The sequence below is a fragment of the Camellia sinensis genome, chromosome 15, assembly GCF_055761805.1.
Source record: "Camellia sinensis isolate YWXY chromosome 15, ASM5576180v1, whole genome shotgun sequence".
NCBI classification, from domain to species: Eukaryota; Viridiplantae; Streptophyta; class Magnoliopsida; order Ericales; family Theaceae; genus Camellia; species Camellia sinensis.
The window spans coordinates 42266340-42291399 of NC_138975.1; the positions used below are offsets into that span (position 1 = coordinate 42266340).

General features: G+C 32.6%; 2 protein-coding genes and 1 long non-coding RNA gene across 3 annotated transcripts; 1 reads left to right on the forward strand and 2 right to left on the reverse strand.

Annotated features, from left to right (window-relative positions):
* Positions 1 to 23: 23 nt before the first annotated feature.
* Positions 24 to 4241, reverse strand: LOC114309135 (putative F-box/LRR-repeat protein At5g02930). The gene is made up of 4 exons (XM_082908201.1): positions 4232 to 4241; positions 888 to 2104; positions 737 to 808; positions 24 to 116 (listed from the first exon to the last, which is right to left on the reverse strand). The coding sequence occupies exons 1-4, from the start codon at positions 4239 to 4241 to the stop codon at positions 24 to 26; spliced, it is 1392 nt and encodes a 463-aa protein (XP_082764327.1).
* A 3101-nt stretch (positions 4242 to 7342) lies between these two features.
* LOC114308432 (magnesium transporter MRS2-1) lies at positions 7343 to 15420 on the reverse strand. Its single transcript, XM_028254018.2, has 7 exons — positions 15265 to 15420; positions 15109 to 15192; positions 12301 to 12907; positions 9480 to 9608; positions 9037 to 9375; positions 8897 to 8944; positions 7343 to 7720 (listed from the first exon to the last, which is right to left on the reverse strand). Exons 3-7 carry the CDS (start codon positions 12886 to 12888, stop codon positions 7490 to 7492), a joined length of 1335 nt encoding a protein of 444 aa, XP_028109819.2. The 5' UTR covers positions 12889 to 12907; positions 15109 to 15192; positions 15265 to 15420; the 3' UTR covers positions 7343 to 7489.
* On the forward strand, positions 13847 to 14406 carry LOC145813856 (uncharacterized). Its single transcript, XR_014357218.1, has 2 exons — positions 13847 to 13969; positions 14202 to 14406. It is a non-coding gene; the product is annotated as an uncharacterized LOC145813856 (long non-coding RNA).
* Positions 15421 to 25060: the final 9640 nt, after the last annotated feature.

Below are 25060 nucleotides of genomic sequence, written 5' to 3' on the forward strand. Positions count from 1 at the left end.
ATGGTTACATCATGATTGAAGGATCAATCGAATGCCACTTGGCATAATCCGTAGCTGCTTGCAAGAACTTTGGATTTTTGACGAGTATGGCTAAATCTTCTCTGACCTAGGCCATTCTGAAAGTAAGGACACATTCAATTAGAAGTATTAACTAAACAGAGATTACTACAATCAACCCACACCATAGTTATCGAACCCCAACTTTGGGACAATTACATAAAAAATCCCAAGGTTTGAAGTAATTAAGAAGGGAGAAGTATCAAATGAGCAAACCATTGGCTGACAATAATTCTAAAGCTCAAACATAGCAATTAAATGTCATAAGTGAAACTTATTAACGATCGTCGATCATCAACATTCCAATTTAATGTTGTAGTTGTCTGGTAAACCAATTGAATATGTCTTAAAAAATGATTTCCAGGCATAATCAATCCCATCCATCGCTCATTCAAAAGTGAAAATCCCAAAGCCATCCATGAGACACTGCCAACCCCTAGCTTTCTCTTTTCATCGTCTTCTTCATGTTCTCACGTAAGAGCTGTATTTCAGGTTAAAAGAGCAAAAATAGATATTATGCTTTAAGAAGTGGAAATATATTAAAAAAAATTCGGGAGTTTATTATAGAAACTTCAATACCTCAAGCTTGTCATGGTGACATACCACATATAAGAGAATCGGATTGAACTTCACACAAGTATTGTATGAAATCTGCATTTGTCCTTGAAGTAATATATACTATGGGATTGAAATCCTTGAGATGATATAGTGGGGAGAGGTTATCACTGAGCTTTTTTTGAATAAATATAGGCTGCATAAAAAAAACAGAATAAATGAGGCAGATAAATAGACACAAATAAATTGAGCAATGAAAAATTACAGTGAAATACCTTGGAATTGTGGTAGTAAAACATAACCAATTTAAAATCCTTTGAATGACTTGACTGGAGAAGAAAATTCTTCAATTTATCCAAATTACTAAGTTGAAGACTTTGAAGCCAGAATTCGATATCAACATTGCGAAGATGAGGTGTATTCATGAAAATGAATGGCATTTTGTATCCAGCATAGTGAATTGAGAGCAGATTTGGAGTGTCAAGCTCAGTGACTGACAATCCAAGGCATTGATGCACGACAAGCCGACTGAGCTTTTGACTAGAAATCTTGATTCTATTCAATATGCTACAAGAATGCAATCCCAAAACCTCAAGGCTTGGTAGCTGTGTCATAAGTTCTTGAAATGCCTGGTCAGTGATCAAAGTTTCTCTTAACTCTAATGTTTGTAAAACTGTACAAGCTGACAAATTATGCTGGAATGATGAAAATCCTTGTCCGCAAAACGAAAATCTATGAATATTAGGTGCTTTGATTTCGATACTCTTGAGATCAAATGCAGCATCTAGGTGGACATTCTTCAATCGAAGCAGAGTTGAGCCTAAGTGAAGCCTGTTCAGCCCCTGACACAGACTAAGTTTGAAGTCCTCAATGGAAGGACAATGAAAGTCTAGGTTTTCAAAGAATTGATTGTCTTCTTCGATGTAAACTCTGTGAAGGGACAACTTCTGTAGCTGGGGAAGTTTTCCGAGGCAGTTGTTTTGCAATTTACAGTAGGATAATGAGACTACTTTAAGCGTATTGGCAATCGGGACACTCATAGGTAGAATATAGAACTGGGTTGTTGAAGTGACATCCAGATTAAGCTCATCAATGTTTCTGGCAAGCGCAATGGTCACCCACTTGTGTAAACAAGTGGCTAGTGATTTTGTGTAAGGGAAGGAAATGCTCATCTTGAATGCACGCATGTTAGGGTTTTGCAGGAGGTGGCGTTGTAGGCACTTGTCGACTAAATCCAACTTCTCTTTATACTCGTTTGGAGTGATTATGTAATCAGGGTTCTTGAAACCTACTTCGAATGCCAAGAATGGGGAGGTGGAGTATAGGTGGTGGCATGCCTTGGACAAGATAGAGGTGCGAGCTGCATCTTTGGGCGGGAGCAAAGAGAGGATGTTATGAACAATGGAATCTGGCAATTGGGGGATACCATCGTGCATGACCATGGCTGCTGCAGCTGCTGCTTTGGCTTCTTCATCTCTCTTTGGTTTATTTTCTGCAAACCAACCAACCAAGCATTCAAATCTCAATCTTTACTTAACCAAAAAAACTAGAATACTGTTATGTAATTACTATTGGCAACATTCAGTTTTAATCTAAAAATTAAAGTCACTAAAAAATTAAAAAACTAACAAGTTATATTAAAAAATCAAAAATTTTCTTTTCTATCTATTCTTTACACATTTTTTCATAAAAAATAAAAATATCATCTTAAACATATCAGTTTTTTTACTTACTGTTTTAACTAAAAAATTACTAAAATAGTACGTTCTCAAACAAGGCCTTAGTGTTCAAATTTGGTCACCTTGACTGCCTATAATGCTAAGATCTAGATGAATGGTATACTAGAACTAGAGATAACCATTTTTTCCTGTTTCGTTTCGGCTACGCATCCCCAGTTTCGCCCCATACGGTTTTCCCCGTCCGCGATGAGAAAGTGGGGTAGGGATGGGTATTGCTTCCTCCACCCTGTTCTAACTTGTCTTGCCCTGTTTATATTTTTTAAATATATTTATATGTATATAATATATATCATTTAGCTCTAGTTATAAGATTTATGGGTAATATTTTTTTAATTATTAATTAGAAAAATAAATTTAAAACTATTTGAATTTGAGAATTCTATTTTGAATTAACTTGTATCTGGCACAACGAAGGATTTCTATCTAAAAAATGTTTTTAATATATTTTTCTAATCACATAATTTGATAAAATTTAAAAACATAAAAAAAGACAAAAAGATTCCATATTTACAATTGACACCCCAGTTCGCTATCCATACATTAATTAGTTTGGATTAGTTAGGTTTAAGAGTAAATCAAAGACTGAATCATTAATTACTATTACATGAAATTTGAAACTAAATCAAACCATAAAAATCTTAAAACTAAATCAAACCGACTATGATTGCTTGGAATTAATTCTACTACTATACAACACGTTTGCAAGAGTAGAGAATTACAATATATATATATATATATATATGATACTAATAAAATATTTGAGTATTTACTGTAAATAACAAATTATATATATACGGTCTGATTTTCATAAATAGGAAGTGCAATTTTTTTTTTTTTTAATAAAAAAAATTAAGACCAAATCGCCCATTGAAAAAATCAAACCAAATTGTTCGATTCAATCTGGATCGAACTGATTTATGATTTGTTCAATTTTTTTATGCAACCTAATTGGCAGAGGTCACAAAACCAAAATATCAACCATTAATTTTCCACATCAGTTATTCGAATACTTAATTAATTCAATACTTGAATTACTTTTCTGTTATTTTCCAATCTTCGGTCTCAACCTTTGTGGTTTTATATTATTTTCCAATCTACACACAATTACCATAAACATGCAAATATATTGGCACACAACAATCTTACAATGATAAAATTTAAATGTGAAGACATACCTAAATGACCCGAGATTTTCTATCTTTAAATTATTATTATTATTATTATACTTTTAGTTATACAAATATGTCTTGAGGTTTTCATATCTCAAAATTGCTACTACATTGTTTGATTGAGAGTGATTTGAGATAGAGATTAAAGGAGATTTGAAAAAATAAAAGATATATTTAGCTAGGATAGTAATTAGAACAAACAATGAAATTTTCATGACAGCTCCAAAATTGTTAACAGAACAACAAAAAGTTGATGATTACTAGCGCACACAAAAAAAACGAATGAAGTCTATAAAATGTGACCAAACCAAAATATCAACCATTAATTTTCCACAACAGTTATTTGAATACTTAATTAATTCAATACTTGAATTACTTTTCTGCTATTTTCCAACCTTCGGTCTCAACCTTTGTGGTACACACAATTACCATAAACATGCAAATATATCGGCATACAACAATCTTGCAATGATAAAATATAAATGTGAAGACATACCTAAATGATCCGAGATTTTCTATCTTTAAATTATTATTATTATTATACTTCTAGTTATACAAACATGTCTTGAGATTTTCATATCTCAAACTTGTTACTACATTGTTTGATTGAGAGCGATTCAAGATAGATATTAAAAGAGATTTGAAAAAATAAAGGATGTATTTAGTTAGGATAGTAATTAGAACAAACAACGAAATTTTCATGAATTTTACCTTTTCCCATGACAGCTCCAAAATTGTTAAGAGAACAACAAAAAGTTGATGGTTACTAGCAAACCCAAAAAAAAAAACGAATGAAGTCTATACAATGTGACCAACTTAAATAGATTTATTTTTCCCACTCCTAACTTGTAATTGAAAAGACAAATAGAATTTGAGTAAAAGTATGTTTAGGATTTCCTAATGAAATTAGGAGTCAACTTTTTATGATGTGTTTAATTTGAGTAAAAGTATGTTTAGGATTTCCTAATGAAATTAGGAGTCAACTTTTTATGATGTGTTTGATTATAGTTCGACAGGTTTTCTTTCAAAAAATGTCAGTTTTATTTTTAATTACATGATATAATAAAATTTTTAAAATTTTATGGAATTAATTATATTTTTAGTTCCCAAAGTATGTGGTTTATATCATTTTAATACATAATATTTACATTATGTCGAATTATCAAAAAAATATTTAAATTATGTCAATTTAATTTATAATATGTAAAGTGTTCTAATTTGGTCTCGCAACCTAATTCCGTCAATAAACACCATCAAAGTCAGAAATATGAAAACTCATTTTAAAATTTATACTATTGATTTAAAAATATGTGTTCCTGTGTCGTTAATGTAAAAACTCACTTGAAATAGATTACTCTTCTTCTTCTTTTTTTGTCAACATTTTAGGAAGTTAGATTTGTTAGTAAAATTAATGTAAGTCTACTACTTGAAAGAGTCGCTGCAGATCTATCAGTTCAAACTCCTAATTTTTTCTCACTACACCATAAGGTGCAGCTACACTCCAACTTACCATAACGAAGTTGACAAAAAAAAAATTAGCCTTTTAAGTAATGCTACGTATCATGAAATAAATATCATGAAACATTTCATGAAACTAATCCAAAGGTGAATGCATAACATACAATAAAACACTACAAACATTATAAATTAATCCAAGGGTGGAGAATCTTTACGAAGACTTTTCATGACACTATTTCATGATACCTAGCATTATGCATCTTTAAAATATATGATTTGTGTTATTTTTTATTTTCATGACATTTATTGCGAAGTTAGGTTAAGAACCAAATTAAAATATTTTTATTAAATTAATATAATTTAAACATTGAAAATTAAAATAGCATAAAACTCCATATATCTTTTGTTCTATAGTTCAAAATATATTTTTCGTTTTTTAGTATTTTAGACCCAAAGAACAAAACCAATACATCAGCCATTATTTTTTCTGACAACAGTAATTTGAATATTTTATTAATTTAATATTTCACCCAAAAATATTTAATAAAGATGTATCTTAAAAATAAAATAAATTGACTAAAAATATTTTAAAAAATCACTGAAAACAAAAAAAAAAAATCTGACAAAAATCTTTGTGAATTTTTGTTTTTGTTTATTGTATTTTTTGTAATTCTTTTTTTTTTCATATTTTAGTTAAAAAATTTTACTTCGTGGATGCATCATAAACGATTTTTTTTGGGGGGTATAATTTCAGGTATCTATTTATCTAAATTATAGGGGAAAATAAGTTAAAATAATTTGGACAAATAAATAAAAATACCAGAACATATAGATTAAAATAATTTAGACAAATAGGTTAAAAATATGGGGACACAAGTGTTAAAAGTATGAGGACAAATAGATTCAAATATGTGGATAAATACATAAAATAAAATTTGGAAAGATGGCTAAAAAATTTGGGATAGATATTGGACAGATAGATACAATATTGGGACACAATTCGGACATATATGTCCAAATATGGAGACAAATAGATAAAATAATTTAAACAGATATGTAGGTTGTACGAAAAAAAAAATTAGTGTTAAAATTTCAATAAGTCATAACTTTGCTTAGATAATATGTTTTGGATGAATTATTTTTTTATTCAGGCCCCGTTTGGAGACTTACCTTTTAGTCAAAAAGTCAAAAAGTTATCTTTTTAGCCAAAAAGCCAACAACTCATATCAAAAAGTCAAAAATTCTCTTTTCTCTCTACTTTTTACACATCTTTTCGTAATTAGCCAAAAAGTCATCCCAAACATATATGTTTTTTTTACCTATTTTTTTAGTCAAATAGCCAAAAAGTTACTAAATTAGCCTGTTCCCAAACGAGGCCTTAGTCTATTTTTTTGGAGATCTATCCATCCGAAGGCAGTTTTGAGCGCTTATTTTTTATTATTATTATTTTGCTGTTTTGATTGATTGAAAAATTATTCTTTTCACTCTTTTTTGTCTGTTTGTTTGTTTGTTTTTTTTTTTTTTTTTTTTTTTTTTTTTTTTGAAATTTCATGTTCAATATTGATTTTGTTTGAAAAATCTCGAAAAAACAAATATACATATATTAATTTTGTTAAAAACGAATGTAGAATTCAAGTTATGAGATTTAAAAAAATTTAACCAGCAAACTTGGATGCTCTCCCCAAAACACTCCCTGTCTGTTTTTCTTTTTGAATATCTTATAAAATTATAAAATCATGTGTAATTGAACTATTTGGCAATTAAACTATTATTTTTTTAATAACTTTATACAATTCCTACAAAGTCCTGATATCAATTTATTTGCGCTTTAAACTAATTTTTTCTTAGTAACTTTATACAACTATACTTAAAAATAATTTTTTGTATTTATAACAAGCAAAATAGCAAAATGTGATGGCCAAAAAATCAGATAATTTTTTAGTAATCCCGAAATATAGACACGTTCTATAATATTGGGACGTTTTGAAAAGTTAGTAAAAAATTGACTTTTTGACTTTTTTGGTAATTTTTTTGGCAAAAAAGCGGACTTTTTTGGTTAAAAAAACTAAAAAATCAAAAAGTTGACTTTTTTAGCTTTTGCCAAAAGAGTACATTGTGATTGGTGAAAAAAATTAGTAAGTAAAATATTGTATTAGGTGATTGAAAAATATGAAAAGACAAAATCAATAATGATTAGTTAAGAAATACGTACATATGATATTTCAAGAATAGTCTATAATTTTCCCAAAAAATCAGTGCCAATATCCCATGCATGGCCAGGTCAACGACTAGTGTTTTTTTAAAGAATAAAAATGAAGTCAACCAAGAAGGATCTATACAACCAAATTATGGACCTCTAAAAAATAGAAAGAATTGCCCTTAGAGAGAGCCATATTTTCATTTCTTATATTTTTTCAATTTTCAATAAAGAACACAACAGTAAATGATGACATTAATAATACTCGATAGCATTTTTTAGCTTCAAGTAATTGCAATTTGCTTCACTATCATCTACAGCGGCATCAATCTTCGGTACTTGAAAAACCACAAAAATGAACAAAATATGACGATTCCAGCTACTCCTGTTATTACTAGCACCCACTTGAACGCACCCTCGTCATCAAACAATGGTATTGGAAAATTCATGCCAAATATCCCCGCTACCACGCCAAATATCGCAACCACAAATGTTGCGGTTGTCAGTAGCAGCTCGAATTGTATAAGCTGGTTTCGAACATTATCCTGGGAAAAAAAATTCAAAATCAAATTTCAAAGTTCGGATGTGGCCTTCTGCCTGAAACAACACCAAATACTACAATGTTATTGTTACAATCATTCAAAAAGCTCAATTTTAACTACATCTTTAACTTGAAACTCAAAGGGTATTAACCACCTGGAGATTTTAAGTTTACATAATGAGCGCGCTGTCTGCCAAGCTAGAGGCAGGAGCAGCAGGCAAGTGCTTGATAGACCTTTTGCCCAGTGATCTGGGCTACTCAAAATTAAGAGGGGTAGCCACCAAGAAGAATGAAATCCCGAACAAGTCCAATAAGACTTCCTTTCAAGTAATAGGGACAGTCTAATACTCTCAACTCCTGATCTATGAAGCCCGGACACTTCTAAGAAGGTGGAGTGTCCATGTCGGACACCAACACTGGACGGATACTTCCCAACACGTGTCGGACACTCATCAAAATATGTATTAATATTTTTTGACTTTTTTAGACCCAGACAATCTTTGGACTCTTGGGAAACACATGTCCATCACTTGGACACACATGAAACAATTATAAATTTGAACAAAGTAACCTAAGATGCAAAGCTAAAAGAAAGATAATGTAGATTTATGAAAATTAGTATGATATTATTTTTATTATCTTTGAATAATATATTCATATGAACATATAAAAAATAATTAAAACTATATATTTTATGCGTATCCCGCACGTGACGTGCTCTACATTTTTTGAAAATTGTGGTGTTGCCGTGTCCGTATCTTATTGCTTGCCTGTGTTCGTGCTTCTTAGCTCCTAATGCAGGAGTGGGAATCTAAGGGGTTGTTTGGAATGTTCTAAATAAGTGCACTTTTTGACTTTTTATGAAATATGGGTTGAGTTTGAAGTGATGTGGCTTAAATAAGACGATGCGACTTAAACAGGATAGTGACTTTTTGACTTTTTTAGGGGATGTCAAACCTAGCCTAAAAGAGGAGAAAGCTTTCGAAAGGCACTGAACCTCCCAATCGAATTGAATATTAACATTCGTAATAATCAACTTCTAGTTATAGAATCATCTACTGATTTCCGACATACTAACTGGCAGAACTTCCTCTTTATTTAAGTTTACAGAAGTATTGCACATACATGATCCACTCTAAATATAACCAGGTTATTTTTAAGATGAGCCAGGGATTCTTACCAGCTGAATGTTGATGAAATCTTCTGTGTCATCAATGTACTCCCGCAGCTGAAATGAAGGAAACAAACAGATTATTAAAACATTTCCACCTTAGTTAAAGGAATGTGAAAAGACAAAGCATAATGAATCACTGTAGATACCGATGTGAGCTTGTTGAGGGTGCTGTCAATGACAACAAAGTAGGCCTCCAACAACATCTCCAGTTCTGCAATACTCTCTGTAGCACTTTCAGTACTACTTCGTGTGCTCTCGTGACGGCTCCTAGCAGTACTCAAGCTTTTCTCGAGCTTCCTACTCTCGGGGGGTGAAGAAACGGGAGAAACTGGAGCTGAAGCAGACTGCACACCGTCAGTTGATCGGTATCCCATTAGAGCTTGGTCGCCGTAGAATGATGATTCCATCCGCATTTTCTTTTCAGTGAGATACATTTCGGCCATATCTCCATCATCATCCATCAGCTGCTCTATCTCATCCCTAACCTATATGAAGAAGAATGAAAATGGAGAGAAAATAATATATTAATCAAAGATCTGCAACCATTTGTGTGCACAAAATAGTAAAATCAATTAGGAAAACACAAAACCTTTTGAACTCGTCGAGTTAAGGCAACAAGTCTACTTTTCAGTCGACGCACACGTTCCAAGTTTAAGGTGCTGATCTTCGACGTGAGTTCATCTAGCAGTGGATATGCTTCAATTTCTAATTCTGTTGCCTGAGTAATTCAGAAATTTCAAAACCTCACGAGTGCGCAACCAATTTTTTATTTGGAGATAATGCAAGCTCAGAACAATAATATCTTCATATTATCAAAGAAACTAGAAATTTTATCAGGATAAAATGGGTATATTTAAGAATGCCTTTCCAATTTTAGAAAATCTAATTAATCGAGCAATATCACAAACACCATCACTACCTCCATATGATGACAATATAGAAACATCCTCTATGTGCAGGCCTGCATGATGACGCAATGCAATATCCTATTTCAGATATATTCTTCTTTGGTGGATCTAACAGATATTGATATATATATATATATATATGTATGTATGTATGTATACATATGCAAGTATGATTCCCTCCCCAGTAAATATGAAAATGTTACTGGAAGTTTAATTAACAAAAGCAAACCCAAATTCATTATTCAATTTGAAACATGCCCTCTACACCAAGGTCATGTTTGCATAGGCAGATTGAATTAGATGAGATTAGCATTCCTAGGACTAGGATTATCAATATGAGGAGGAATTAAGAAAATCCTATCAATTTTGCAATTTAACCAAATTAGTCCAAACCTATTCTTAGTCCTCGATTTTGGATTGTCCCATCCATGTGCAAGCCTCAGATTACAACTTACAAGACTACATGGGGGATATCAAGTTAAGGAAAAGCAAATCATTGTTGAGATCAAAATGCAATCCTTGCCACCAAATCTACATAGAAATGGCCTCCTAAAAACGAAAAGCCAAAGGGACACACCATCACAAATTCCAATAATCAAGATAGTGAAGTCTACAATAATTTTCTTTATTGTGTCAGTCTTATAGCTTACCAAAAAGCAAAAAAGAGATGCATATTGCCTTTGAGGGCGCAACATCTCCACTTCTTTCCTGTGACAAATGCCTTCCAACCAAGTTGAAGGATGCAACATGCTTCAAATCCCAATCATATCATAATAAAGACACTCTTTCCATAGTAAGTGAAAGATGAAATGCTTTTCAAGCCTAATTAGTAACACAGAGTTTTGCATTCTTCTAATGAAAGTCCAGACTCACACTTAAAAAGCACATCAGTCACTCCCACCGACCATGATGAGAGCACCAGTTGCCTTTTCCACCCTATATATACCTCCTCTTCTTCTACTGACAATGATGGGAACACTAACAGTAAGTGAAAGATGAAATACTATTCTCAGCCACATTAGTAACACGGATTTTCACATTCCTCCAATTAAATTCAGGAGTCACAGTTAGATATCAATCACTCCCACCGACCATGATAAGAGCATCAATTGCCTTTTCTTCCCTATATACAGCTCCTCTTCTTCTCCTACCAACCATGATGAGAGCACCAACAACTTTTTCTTCCCTATATATACCTCCTTTTCTTTTTCTTTTCTTCTTCTCGTTTTCTTTTTTCATTTTTTGGGGGTCATTAAAGTTCCACATTTTGCACTCAAATTTTAGTTTATGCTCAACAGTAAGGGGTTGTTTGGGATGACCTAAATAAGTGTACTTTTTGTCTTTTTACGAAAAGATGTGCAGAAAAGCAGAGATGTGATGTGATGGAAAAAAGATAAAAAGATGAATTATTTGGGACTTCCCAAACTTGGCCTAAATAGCAATTCCCTTTTTTCTTCCTCCTCCTCTACCCTTTTGTCCCCGACGGTTCCTGATAATGTTCCATTGGTCATATGAAGCTCGCTAATCTCTATTAGATACACTGTCCATGGATCTTCATCCTTAGGACTTTAATTCTATTTAACTACAATGAATAAAAGACAAAAAACTAACCTAATGCAGGCCATTACAGAAACTCAATGTATCTTGCTCTTTACCAGCTTCTGCTGGTTCCATCTTTCCACAGAGGTCTCTCATCAGATGCGTGCACCAAATTTTGGCATGAGTTCTTCCGTAATTTGAAGTAAAATATTGATTGCAATATGCAAAAATCTTATGGCAGTACAAAAATGGTGCTGATGAATGTATATTTTGTGAAACAGACTTATCCCTAATAAAATGATTAAAAAAAAAAAGAAGAAGAAAGCATGTAAGAAAGAAAGACCGACATCTAAGAAGCAAAACTGAAACAGAGCCCCTTCTTTACCCAATGTGAATGAGGTCTTATCCATCTGCTACCAGAACTCAGAATGAGGAGCAGAGACAATCATATGCATCATCCTTTCTAGACAATTACACATTAAGTCAGTATGCTTCAACTTTTATAGTTTGTAACCCCACCCCCCCGCCCCCAAAAAAAAATTTTTTTTTTTAGTGATTTTGATGAAGGATTCTTGATATTTTTGCCATCTTCCATTACACAGCTTTTATATCTTCACTAACATTTCTCATCAAAGCAAAGTCCACCTTTTACCATTCAAGTCCACCGATGTACATTTCTTAGATCAAATTCTGAACATACACTTTTAAATTGTCCCAACAGTCAATGCTTGCATCATATTACAAAGGGTGTCCAGATATTAACTTAACCTCTCAATGACTCCACGATGTGGGATTACAAGTTTCTTGAAGGTTACAATGTTACAAAAAAGTAGCAAGCATTCATGTCCAAAAGCAGTCAATCAGTCATCTAACAACTTCCATTGATTTAAACAGTTGGTATACTAGCTATGAATTCTAAAATATATGTATCATACAATATGGTGGTTCTTTTTTGGTACGCACCTGAGAATCAAGAAATGTACAGGCAGCCTCCAGAGCAATTTCAAGAGCCCTAAACTCAAAGGGCAAGTAATCAGGTGACACGCTCCCAAACATGTTGTCAAAACTCTTATTTCCTCTCCTGCTCAACTCATTACGTTCTGACTGCCAAACCTCACCTACACCAGCAGTTGTCAACCGCCGTTGTAGCTCCGCCACATAGTGAAATACATAGCTATCAAGAGAATTCAAAAGAAGAACCTCATCAGCTGTGATAATACATCGAATTTGCTCAAGATTAACAACAATGGCCTTCTCTCTGCCAAGAATTGTTGACGGGTATACGAATAATGGATCAAGCAAGCGTAGATCACGGGCAGGAAGATCACAACGACGCATCATTGTGAACTTGTCAACCTCAATCACTTGGGAGTTCCCTGATGCATCAACATGAATCCATGATCGAAGGCCTTGGCCACGCTTTTTCAGGCCTACAACATCCACAACTTGAAAGGGTTGACGACCAGAGGCAGAAGGTCGATAAGATGGGTCTCTAAGATTTGCAGCTGATGCAGGTTTTGGTGGGAGTAGGCATTCTTTGAGGTCTGGCATTAAAAAAGAGCTTTGAATGCTGCGTGAAATGAAAGACATGAAGGAGCAAATGTTACGTAAACCATCAAAAAGCGGATTCTTCACGGTAAATTTGGCCAAAATAGCCCTTATCTAATGCCCATGCCAATAGTAACATGATTCTGCACCTAAAATGTGTCGAAGAAAACTTCTAAAAACAAGTATTGATAGTGATCAGGTAAATGGGTTACTTGGACAATCTCATTTTCATGGATTTTTTTTTTTCTACGTCCAAATATCTTATAATTTTTTTTATTTATTGGAGTTCTGATGGATTTTTAATTTTATATTATTTGGGGGGATTTCTATGATATCCAAAAGCAGGTAAAACATCACAACAAAAAGATTCATGCAAACTTCACAAAGCTTAAAATTGAAGACTCCAATGGGGTAAATGTGAAACATGCAAATGAAATTGGTTCCACAACTCAAATAATTGTTGTTCACATAGAATTAAAAAGATCTGAAAGTAAGAAAGAAAGGAAAATATTTTCCCAATACCTTAGTACAGTGAAATGATTTTGTTCTTCAAACATAAGCTTGCTAGAAGGATAAAAGGGTGTAAGAACATATTAGCAATGACTTCTTTGTTCATACAGACGGACACACGCACAAACATATATTTGTATTCTCAATTGTCTTGCAATTCTAGTTTTAGTTTTAAGATGTAAACTGTAGCAACTCTTTATCATAGAATATATGCTCTTAGTTGTAACCATCCAATCAATTTTTATTTTTTTTTTCAAAATATTCATTGTAAGACTTAATAACTGTTCTAATCAAGTTTGGAACCTTTTCCCAAATAATAAGAGTTAACCAAGCTTTATACTCCTACTATTTTAGAATTGGAAACAAAATCCAATTTGCCATTCATCTTTGTTGAAATTCGCTGCAATTAACCACAACATCAACAACAACGAACACATTAACTGTATTTTAATTGAACACATTTAGCAATATAGGGCTGGCCCTTAGAACATTTGTGGTCTAAAGCGACAACAAAAAATGAGGCCTTCTACATTTTAAATTTTTTATTGAAAATTTATTTGTCTAACTTTTTGAGGTCTAAGGCCTCGTTTGGGAACAGACTAATTTAGTAACTTTTTGGTTATTTGGCTAAAAAGGTAGGTAAAAAAAACTTGTATGTTTGGGATGACTTTTTGGCTAATTACGAAAAGATGTGCAAAAAGTAGAGAGAAAAGAGAATTTTTGACTTTTTGGTATGGGTTGTTGGCTTTTTGGCTAATTTAGTAACTTTTTGGCTAATTGGCTAAAATAGCCTCTTGCCAAACGAGGCCTTAGTCTCTCTTATGACATAGTTGATTTAAGGTAAAAAAAAATTCAATTTTAATTTTGAATTACTTTTTTATGGGGAAACAACTACTAGTATTCTAATGATATTTTGTAAAAAATACATGCATTTGGAAAAAAATCTAATCATTTTATATAATTTAGTACATTAATTAGAGTGCTTTCTTCATCAGTTTAAAAAAAAATAAAAATTTGTTTGAAGAATAACTTTTTTTAGCTGGACACTGAGAAAATAATCTCATTTTCACGATGGTACAAGTCTCGGTGGTGCAAATTTTTTTATGTTTGGTACAAATCTTTTCTGTGTTAGACATGCACAAAAAAAATAAATAAATAAATTCTACCGATAGTATAATTATTTTATATCTGTTTCATTTATTTATAATTTAAAAAAAAAATGTGACAGAGAGAGAGAGAAAATAGGTTAATTTTTTGGAAGTAGATATTTAATTAATATTTCATTATTTTTTAATCATCTTGGTCTCTGCTAACCAGACTTGCTCCAGACGTATTCTCGTTTAGAAATCAAACAAGTAATAATTTCCTTATACACAACGTTACATTTACTTCTTTTTTTTCTTTTTTTTTCTTTTTTTCATTTCACGGTACATCAATAATTAGATCGAAAATACACAATAATAGGGAGGCCGACCTATTTCAACCTATATATATATATATATATGCATATAGTTATTATATACACCTAAAGCAAAAGCTTTGATGACTTTATGCTTGAGCCGACCCTGTATCAATAAAATGGCATTCAAACTAAAAAAACTAACAAATTGAACTCAATTCCCAAACAAAGAACAAAAAGCCAACAAAGAGTTGTTGAATACAAATCTAAACAAGATCAAAACCAGAACAAACATCTATATTAGTACAAGTTACCTCCAATGAGAAAGTTAGGGTTTCTTTTCTCACAGGAGTCGAATTTTCCGCCACCGCCGATCAACGATTGGATCATTCGAGAATCTGCAAAGAAAATAAGGATGATTATTCAATCAATACATATATGTATATAAAAGTATACATGTGTGTATGTACCGGAATGTGTGTGAATCGGAGAAGAGTAGAAGATCAGATTCGGAATCGAGGAGAGTGCGTATCTGATACTCTATCTCTATACACAGGAGATGAGCCAGAGAGAGAGAGAGAGAGAGAGATCCGCAAATTCTTTTCTTTTTTTTTTTACTGTTCCGCAAGTTTATTCGGTTAAGGCAGCGATAAGCTAACGTCACATGGGTGGTCCCATTAGATTGGTAAAAATTTTAATAATTTAATTAGATTCCTAGTATAACTGTTTTTGGATTTGCTAAAATCAAATATATTAATGAGTGCATTTAATAATTTAATTAGATTCCTAGTATAACTGTTTTGGATTTGCTAAAATCAAATATATTAATGAGTGCATTTAACATTCTTTACCATATGATGAACATTTTGAAAACATTTATGGCAAACACGACTTAGGGGTGGTTTTGAATGTTCTAAATAAGTATATTTTATTATTTTTTATGAAATATAAATTGAGTATAGATTGAGTTTGAAGTGATGTGGTAGAGAGGTGATCTGACTTAAATAAGATAATATGACTTAAAGGAAAATGTCTCGTAGCTCAAATTTTGTGGCTCAAAAGTGGCTCAAATGGCCAAAACGACGTCGTTTTGGCCATTTTTATGTTGTTCTGTACTCAAAACGACGTCGTTTTGGCCATTTGAGCCACTTTTGAGCCACAAAATTTGAGCTACGTAGCATTGTCGCTTTGAAGGGTGTGCACTATAGTGTTTATAAATCATCAGATCAATCTTAAGATGAAAAAAAACATTCAAAAAAATTATTCCTAAACATGTTAATTTTTTCACCTAATATTTTAATCAAAAAAAATATTAAAAAATCACTTTCCAATCCAATCCTTATTTATTTTTGTAACCAAATAAAATTGTAATAATAAAAACAACAAAATATTTAGGAAGAATATCAAAAAAGTGAAAAATAGAAAAAATAAGATCAAAACAATTAAAGTACAAATCTTTCTTGCATCAATCATTTGTACTTTCATTATTTTAAAATTATTTAGATAAATTACAAATACATTTATAAGGTTTGATTAAAATACGAATCGTCTCATGTGGTTCTAGAAATTGCATTCTACTATCATCTATTTTATTAATAAATCATCAAGTCAATTAACAGTTTTTAATAATAATAGAAATATGTTTCAATTAACAGTTGAAGTAATTTTATTATTGTATAGGAGAACAATTATGAATTTCATTTTTTTAATTAATTATGTTAAATAAAAAATTCTAACAATGAGTATTTATAATTTTCTAAATCACAGGAATAATCTGTACTTTAAGCAAACCTCAAAAGGCGTATTTGTAATTTATCCAAATTATTTTGTCTACCTTCCATTTTTTGAAATTCTTCCAAATGTTTATACATGTGTTCAAAGAATTATTTAATAACAATTATATAATTTCAGGAAAATTGATCTAGCATTCCTCTCCAACTTTTAGTAATGGAAAAGTCTACAATAATTTTTTTTTTGTAACCTAAGGTCCATCACCCATACCCATATATAACACTCGCTTTCTTATTTTCTCTCATTTCTCTTCTCGCACCAAACCTTTCGCTCTTTTAGAACTTGATCGGAAAATTCATCTCTCTCCATTGAATAAATCCTCAAAATTTGGATCATGAAATCAGATATTCATTAAATTATCTTCCAAACCCACCAAGAACAAATATATATATATATACAAACCAAAGCAACAACAGCTAAACCTACAACAGCAATTGGATCCCAAAAGCACTAAACTCACTAGAATTAACAGCAAATTGAGGTTGGAATAAGATGAAAAAGAATGGCAGTAGAAGAAGCAACGGTGATAGAAAGAACCATCGCACAATGTCATTGTCAATGATGGTGTCGGATTGTATGAAGTAGTGGTTCCAGGAGGTCAAAGGTAGTGACTTCTCTAGTGAGTTTGTTGAAGGAATCGCCGACGTCATCGATGTGGGATATGAAGATGTGGCCGGGGGTAAACTGCACCGATTCCATCGGCAGTGCAACTCAAGAATCAGATTGAATCTTCTCTAGACTCTGTGAATTTTTTCTAGATATGGGAAATGTGTGAATTTTCTCTGACTGTATGAATTTTCTCTAGATGTGGGAACTGTGTGAATTTTTTTTTCTAGCTGTATGAATTTTCTCTGGATGTGAGAATTGTGTGAACTTTCTCTGGCTATATGAATTTTCTCTGGCTGTATGAATTTTCTTTGGAATGTGTGAATTTTCTTTGGATGCAGGAATTGCATGAATTTTCTCTAGTTGTATGATATTTCTTTGGTTGTATGAATTTTCTTTAGTTGTATGAGATTTCTTTGGCTTTATGAAATTTTCCTGGATGTGGGAATTGTGTGAATTTTATCTAGCTGTGATTACTGTGTGCATTTTCTTTGGTTGTGGTCACTGTTTGTAATCTTGTAAATTTTCTCTAACTATGATCACTGTATAAATTTTTTCTGGCTATGGTCATTGTGTGAATTTTCTTAAACACTGTGGGATTGTGAAGTGTTTAGAAAAATTTCAGTAAAAATGCCCAAAGAAATTATAAACATGAACCCACAAACATACTCAGAGAAATTGTAAAGGGATTCTCATGTGTCCAGAGAAATTCCAAACATGAACGCATAAACACATGGTGAAACTTCTCTGATTTTGAAATTTCTTTGAAAAAATGTTGAGGGATTCCAACTACTATGAAAATATTACATGTATTTTATCTTCGACAATGCTACGTAGCTCAAATTTTGTGGCTCAAAAGTGGCTCAAATGGCCAAAACGACGTCGTTTTGAGTACAGAACAACATAAAAATGGCCAAAACGACGCCGTTTTGGCCATTTGAGCCACTTTTGAGCCACAAAATTTGAGCTACGAGACATTTTCCCCCTTCAAAGGGTGTACACTATATGTACCTTATAATTAAAAAAAAATGACATAATTTAAATTTTCTAAGTCATAACTAAAAAAAAAAATTATAACTAAACACAACATTAGACATAATTAAAGAATTCATAGGTTATAACTAAAATAATGTCATAATTAAACAAGAAAATTGGTTATAATTAAAGAAAAAAATGACATAATTAAGAGTGTATATAGTACACTATTTTCGAAGAGGATATATTAAAATTTCCCTATATAAATAAGAATAATGGAGAAAATGACTCTGTTTGATTTCAGTTTTCAAAATTCACTTTTTAGAAAATTTTACTTTTTCATTTTCCGTATTTGTGAAAAAAAAACCTTTAAAAAAATCACTAAATACCAAAAATATAAATAGAAAAATGTGAAAATTTAGTACATTTTTTGTATTTTTGTATATTTATTAATTATTAAAAATATTTTACTATTTAAATACATTTAAGTAAGTAACATTTAAAAAAGTAAAAAAAATTACTTAAATTTTTAAAAATATTCATTAAAAATAAAAAAAAATTAATTTTCAAAAAATTAAATTTAAAAAATTGAAACCAAACCTATTATTTTATTTTTTTAATACGCTAATATAATCGATCGATATGATAGCTTCTAATAATCGGGCTGAAAGCGGACGCCCAGTACATTTAGCTACCTGCTAACTTCTTGGGCCAAAACTACTCATCAATGAGGCCCAACACCGCCTTAATTGTATATTTTTGGGTCTGGTGTAGTTTTAGAATTATAATTTGAGCGTAAACTTATGATTTAAGTATGGAATTGTGAGATAAGTTTTGAAAAGAATTTTTTTTTATTATGAGTTTTGAAAAGAGTTTTTGAATTTTGAATTTTGAATTTTAAAAAAAGTTTTGAGTTTTAAAAAGAGTTTGAGTTGTATTTTGAGTTTTGAGTTTTGAGTTTTGAGTTTTGAGTTTTTGCCTTTTGAATTATATTTTGAAATTTTTTGGATTTATTTTTTTAATATTCAAAAAATTTTAATAAAATTTTATTTTTTATTTTAAATATATAATTTTTATTTAATTTTTTTATTTAAATATTTTATTTTATTTTATAAACATTTTAATTTTTTTAATATTTTAAATTCAAAACACAACCCCATACTCAAATCATAACTAAACACATAACTCAAAACTTAATTCATTTTTTTTTTTTTTCAAAACTCATAACAACTCTTTTCAAAATTTTATTAATACAAATTTTAAAAAAATAATTTTTATACTGTCCTTTAAAATTATATTAGATTATATATTTTTTTGAAAAAATATTTTCTTTTCAAAAAATAATTTGTTTATTTTTATTTTTGAAGAAAAATATTCTTTTTTATTTTTTTCAGAAAACACTTTTTGTTATTTTTTTTAGGGAGCTTTTTCAATAAATCCATTATTTAAGAGTGTTATTCCACAAGACCTATGTGTTTTATAATATTCTATTAGGTCCATTTCATGCTAAAAGACCAAAAAAACTCTCAAACAAACACGCACCTTCCATTTCTTTGAATCAAATAACCGTCTCTTTTTCTCTCTCTTCTTGTAAGAAATCACGCACAGTATCTCCACCATCCCAAAAATCCAAAGTCGTATTCCATGTCGTCTCAACGCCCAGAAGACTGTTTTTGTTCCATCATCGCATCGTTGCATCGTTGCATCGTCTCATCATCTTCTTTGTCATCCCTACGTCGTCGGTCGCCGAAATCGTGGAATCACCATTGTTGAACATCCATAAGGTCTATCTTCGTCAAAATCACCTTCGACAACAATTTGTGACAACGCAACCGTCGAAATGGGCAAAAAACGTAACTAATCTACTCATTCATGTATTTAAACGCTAAATCTCTTTTTCAACAAACAATATTGTGAACTTTCACAAATAACCCCGGTTTCTATTCTTACAATATATAGGAGTCCATATTGTTCATACCCTAACCTTTAATCTGAATCCCCAATCGTAATCTCTAATTATATTGATTTTTTCAATCAAAAACATTACAGTTGCCATTATGTTGTGTTCACAACTGTAAACATTCAAATGGTTTTGAAGAATGTTGGCCAAACCAAATTGTTGTTGTTATTAAAAATTGTGAACATTCACATGGATTGAAAATGTTTGGCCAATCATTATTTTGTAATATTGTAGTTATTTTTTTCCCCTTTTTGTGAATGTTTGCCTTGTTGGTATTGTTGATTGTTAATGGTGATCCAACAACTTGAACCTTCAATTCTTGATTATTTTACATGAAAGTAGCATGAAATACAGTCCATGCAAATATTGACACTATCATTCCCCCCCTCTATCAAATTGTTGTTATTAACCGTAATGAACATTCACATTTAAAATTCCTCGTGTTAGATGTTGTTGTGATACATAATTATGTTGTGAACATTCATTACATGTGTAAATTAATTAGACACTTTGTGAACATTAACCACTGTGTTTAGAGGAAATATATCACTTTTGTTATCTCATGTTTCAAATTGTATTTCAATTTTGAGGTTGTATTATAAGATTGGCATTGCATGATTGTAATAAGAATATGCATTGCCATACAAATTAGGACTGTAAATGTTCACAACATCCTTTTATATGTTTGTGTTAACATCCACATGTTCTTGAATGTTGTTCATGGTTATATAAATATACATTGATTTTTACACACTCACACAAAATGCACATTGTGTTTGTGCTGACACAGTTAACATCCACATCCATGTACAGATGTGGATATTCACATCCATACACAAAACTGTGGACATTCACACCCATGCACACAACTGTGAACATTCACATCAATGGCAATGCTGTGAATGTTCACATCTGTTCTACTATTCTAATCACATGAGCCTTGACTTAATTTTTTTAAAATGCTCCACTTTACAGATATTGCACAGAAGAAAACCTCAAAGAGAAAAAGAGATGAGTACCATGTCAAGGAAGAAAGCCCACAAGCAAATGCTAGCAGCAATATTGACATGCGGCATGTCAACTACATGACCGGACTGGTGAAATTAATGAAAAGCACTAAATTCACACAACCACAGCTTGGCTGCCTGCGCCAAACACCTTTCTGGCATTTATTAGATGCATTGAGAAACAGTGAGATCGTCCTTGACAAATGCATGAAGTACGATGATGATGTTGTGCATGAGCTTCAAAAGAGGCCTTCTACATTGGGGAGAAGAAGATGAACATACATGACAACGACATCAAGCTAATTTTTGATGTGGACTATGGCACCAAGCCAATGGAAATATCATATGGTGCGAAACCAAAGACTGACATTATAAAAGGTGCAAAAATGTCAGCCAGTTGACTTCAAAATGGATACGCACCCTTTTGACCGAGGCATTGAAAGGCAAAAAGAAAGATGATAACGAAGAAGTCGCCCGGCTAGTCTGGATGTATGCTTGCCAAAAACTTTTTTTCTCGACAAGCGGTGAGACAATAGGATGGGGCTACTACGCGCATATGGTCCCATTGAAAAACATACAAGAATATGATTGGGCCAAGCAAATTAGAATAACGTTGACATCCTCCATTTCCCAAAACGACAAAAAGCCAGCAAAAGTCACCGACTGTGTCATGTTATTGATAGTAAGTACCTATGTTCTCAAATAATAACAGTCACATGTCCTTCAATGTTGTTTATCTATGCCAACTGTGAACATTCACATCTATACCACTGATGTGAATGTCTATATGCACTTATGTTTCACAGGTGTGAATGTTCACATCTGTACCACTGATGCGAGTGTTCATATTCACTCATGATATACTACTGTGAATGTTCACAACAGTGCCACTGTTATTAATGTTCACATATGTTAACATTACTATACAAATGCTAAATAACATATGTCTTTGTTGTTTTGTTAAAGTATTGGTTGTGTGAGCACACAACCATCCTACAACCTTACAAGCCCAATGCCATTCCTCGCTGTGTCACGTGGGATCTGACTGCTTTACAAAAGAAGATGAAAACCATCTCTTTGGCTGATATTGGTTTTAATGAGGTATGCCCTTCAACTATTGATCAAAACATTCACATTATGATACCACCCAAATATATACATTAAGTAACATAACTTTTTCATTTCAGGTTAATGCCAACAAACTCTTTGCAACCCCAACAGAATTACAGAAGTTCAGGCATACAACATTGAAGGTGAAGCCAGACCAGCCACCACATCTCCCAACCTCTCTAACATCAAGGAAGAACAACACAATGGCAGCAACTCCCAATTTTCTGGAGATGGAGTTGAGCTAAATGACAGTAATGAGGACATTCACATTCCGTTTAGCAACCCACATGATGAGAGAGCTATTGTCATAGCAAACATAAGCCAACCCGACATCATCGATATGCTTGTCAAAGAAAATCAGAAGGCTTAGGGCATCATAAGGTAGTAGGAAGCAAAGTACAAACACCTTCAATTCTCATAGGAGTTAAGGGCAAGAGTCATAACTGATCTTGAACATAAATTGTTCAATTAGTCAAGCCCACCCAACATGAATACTGAAATAAAAAAGTGCATGGAGCAGAAAGATGAAGAAATTAAGCGTTTAACGCAGCTGGTCATCGACTTAGAATGTGAGAAAACAATTCTTCAGGACCTTTACGATGACCAGTTAGTTCACATTGTCACACAGGCCGAGACGCAGAAGCAACCCCTTGTCCCAATGCAACACAATCTCAGCCCACCTTTTTGGGTGAAGCGTATAAAGGAGAAAGATCGAAAAGAGTATTGCTTGCCTGACTTTCAGTACCCAGACTTACCTGGCCAAAAACAGCCCCATACAGTCGAAATGGTTGAAGATGTGGACAAACACCCGCCAGGGAAGCACCTAAAAAAATCGACCTTGACCAACAAGTTCAAAGTCTGGAGCATGATGTCCAAACAAGACAAGCAAAAAGTGGAGGCGATGAGTAAGTGACCGTACAAACACCTAATGTCAACATTCACATTCCATAATTGTAAATATTCACCACTGTGCTTATTTATTTGATTTGTTCAAAACTGTGTAATGTTAATATTCACATTGGTTTGTTTAAAATGCACAGGCTGCTTGTGTGGAAAGGAGACTTGAAGTTTACATACGTGTATTTTAATCATATTGTGAACCTTATCAAGGAGGAATCGATACACAGCAATGTATGCCATTACGAAGATGATTCACTCTTTATGCCTACACACACCTCCACAGCCACGGACACACATTGTTCACCCACCACAAATAATATAATACGACCTTATGTTTGTGCAGCTCATAGATGCATATGTCGAACTATTACATTAACAACAAGAGGTGGTCAACCCAACTTCAAATGAAGCGTCATTCATCTTCAGGAACATGTGTTTGGTAAAATCTATCATTCCATTTTTGCTAATGTGAATTTGAAACTTCACAGTCCATTAATTATTTGTCTAATGTGTACAGAAGGTAATACGAGAGTACCATCCTCGCAAAAGAAGTAAACATATTGATGCACATGTGAAAAACTACCAAGGAGAGAGATACATACTATTCCCATTGCACCATGACTTCCACTGAACGATAGTTGTGTATGATGCTAAAGAAAATTTGTGGAGGCATTATAACTCATTGCGCCCAAGGACAGGCATACATGACCCCTATATCGACCAAGCACAAGAAGTAGTAAGTGACTCTTATTGTACACAAATATGAATTGTTGTCGTGCGTTAAATTCCAAAAATGAATGTACACACACATATGTTCGTTGGTGCCTGATGTGAAATTCCCTACACAGAGGAAGTACATTGAGAACATTGTGCGCGTTATTGGCGAGTCATCACCGCTATGCACTAAGTTAACAGGCCAATATCCGTCACAACCAATCATATCAGTTGATGTCTGTCCACGGCAGGGCGACGACTCATAAGCCTTACTATATTTTTTACAAATCCTCCATAACCATTATGCAAACATACATGTCAAGTGCTAATCAAAACCATTTTGCATTTACAGGGTGGACTGCGGACCTGCAGTATGTTACATCATGTGGGTGCACATATACCATGAAGAAATTGTTGGCAACCTCACTAGTTCTGAATGGTATGGACTATGAGACTTATTAGTACATAGTTTTTTGAATCATAAGAAAACAAAGTGTCATTAAAACCTATAGGTGGGGGTGTCCACCCACAAACTAACTGTCTTGTCATAACGCACGCAAAATGTGGCACTACAAAAAAGTCTAGTTTCGGCCCTAGGAGTTCTTACCCGTTCCACACGCTGCAAGTATTTCTTTTCTCTTACACCTTCCCTTGAACAAACCCATTTCCTACTCTCTACAAATTTGTTGTCTCCACTAATTCTTTTTCTACTTCTTCGTACGCTAAAACTGATGACCTTAGCGTATGCATTGTAGAAAGTATAAGCATCATCCTCTAAATTGAATTTCATTTGCAACACATCTTCCTTAGTAAGCATTCGTAAACTATCATAGGTTTGGGAAGCTAACCCTTCTTTCACATCAACAACATCATCCTTGCCATCTGGAGCAAATTGGTCATCAATTTCAGTATTGACCTCTTTATGCCTACTACTTTCAGGTTCATCCATCGTATATACACTCATAAGTACCCTATTAGCAATTAAAATGAAAAAAATCAACTAAAAAACACACCTGCCATTGCGCTGTTATAAATTAAATCTTCAGAACAAATAAATTAGCACCTGCCAGTGCCTTGTTATCAATTAAAAAAAAAAAATTCGAACAGGTCTGCAAGCACCTTACTATCAACTAAAACCAAACAAAAAACAAAAAAGCACACCCGCCAATACTGTGCTATCAATTATTAATTCTTTAAAGAAAA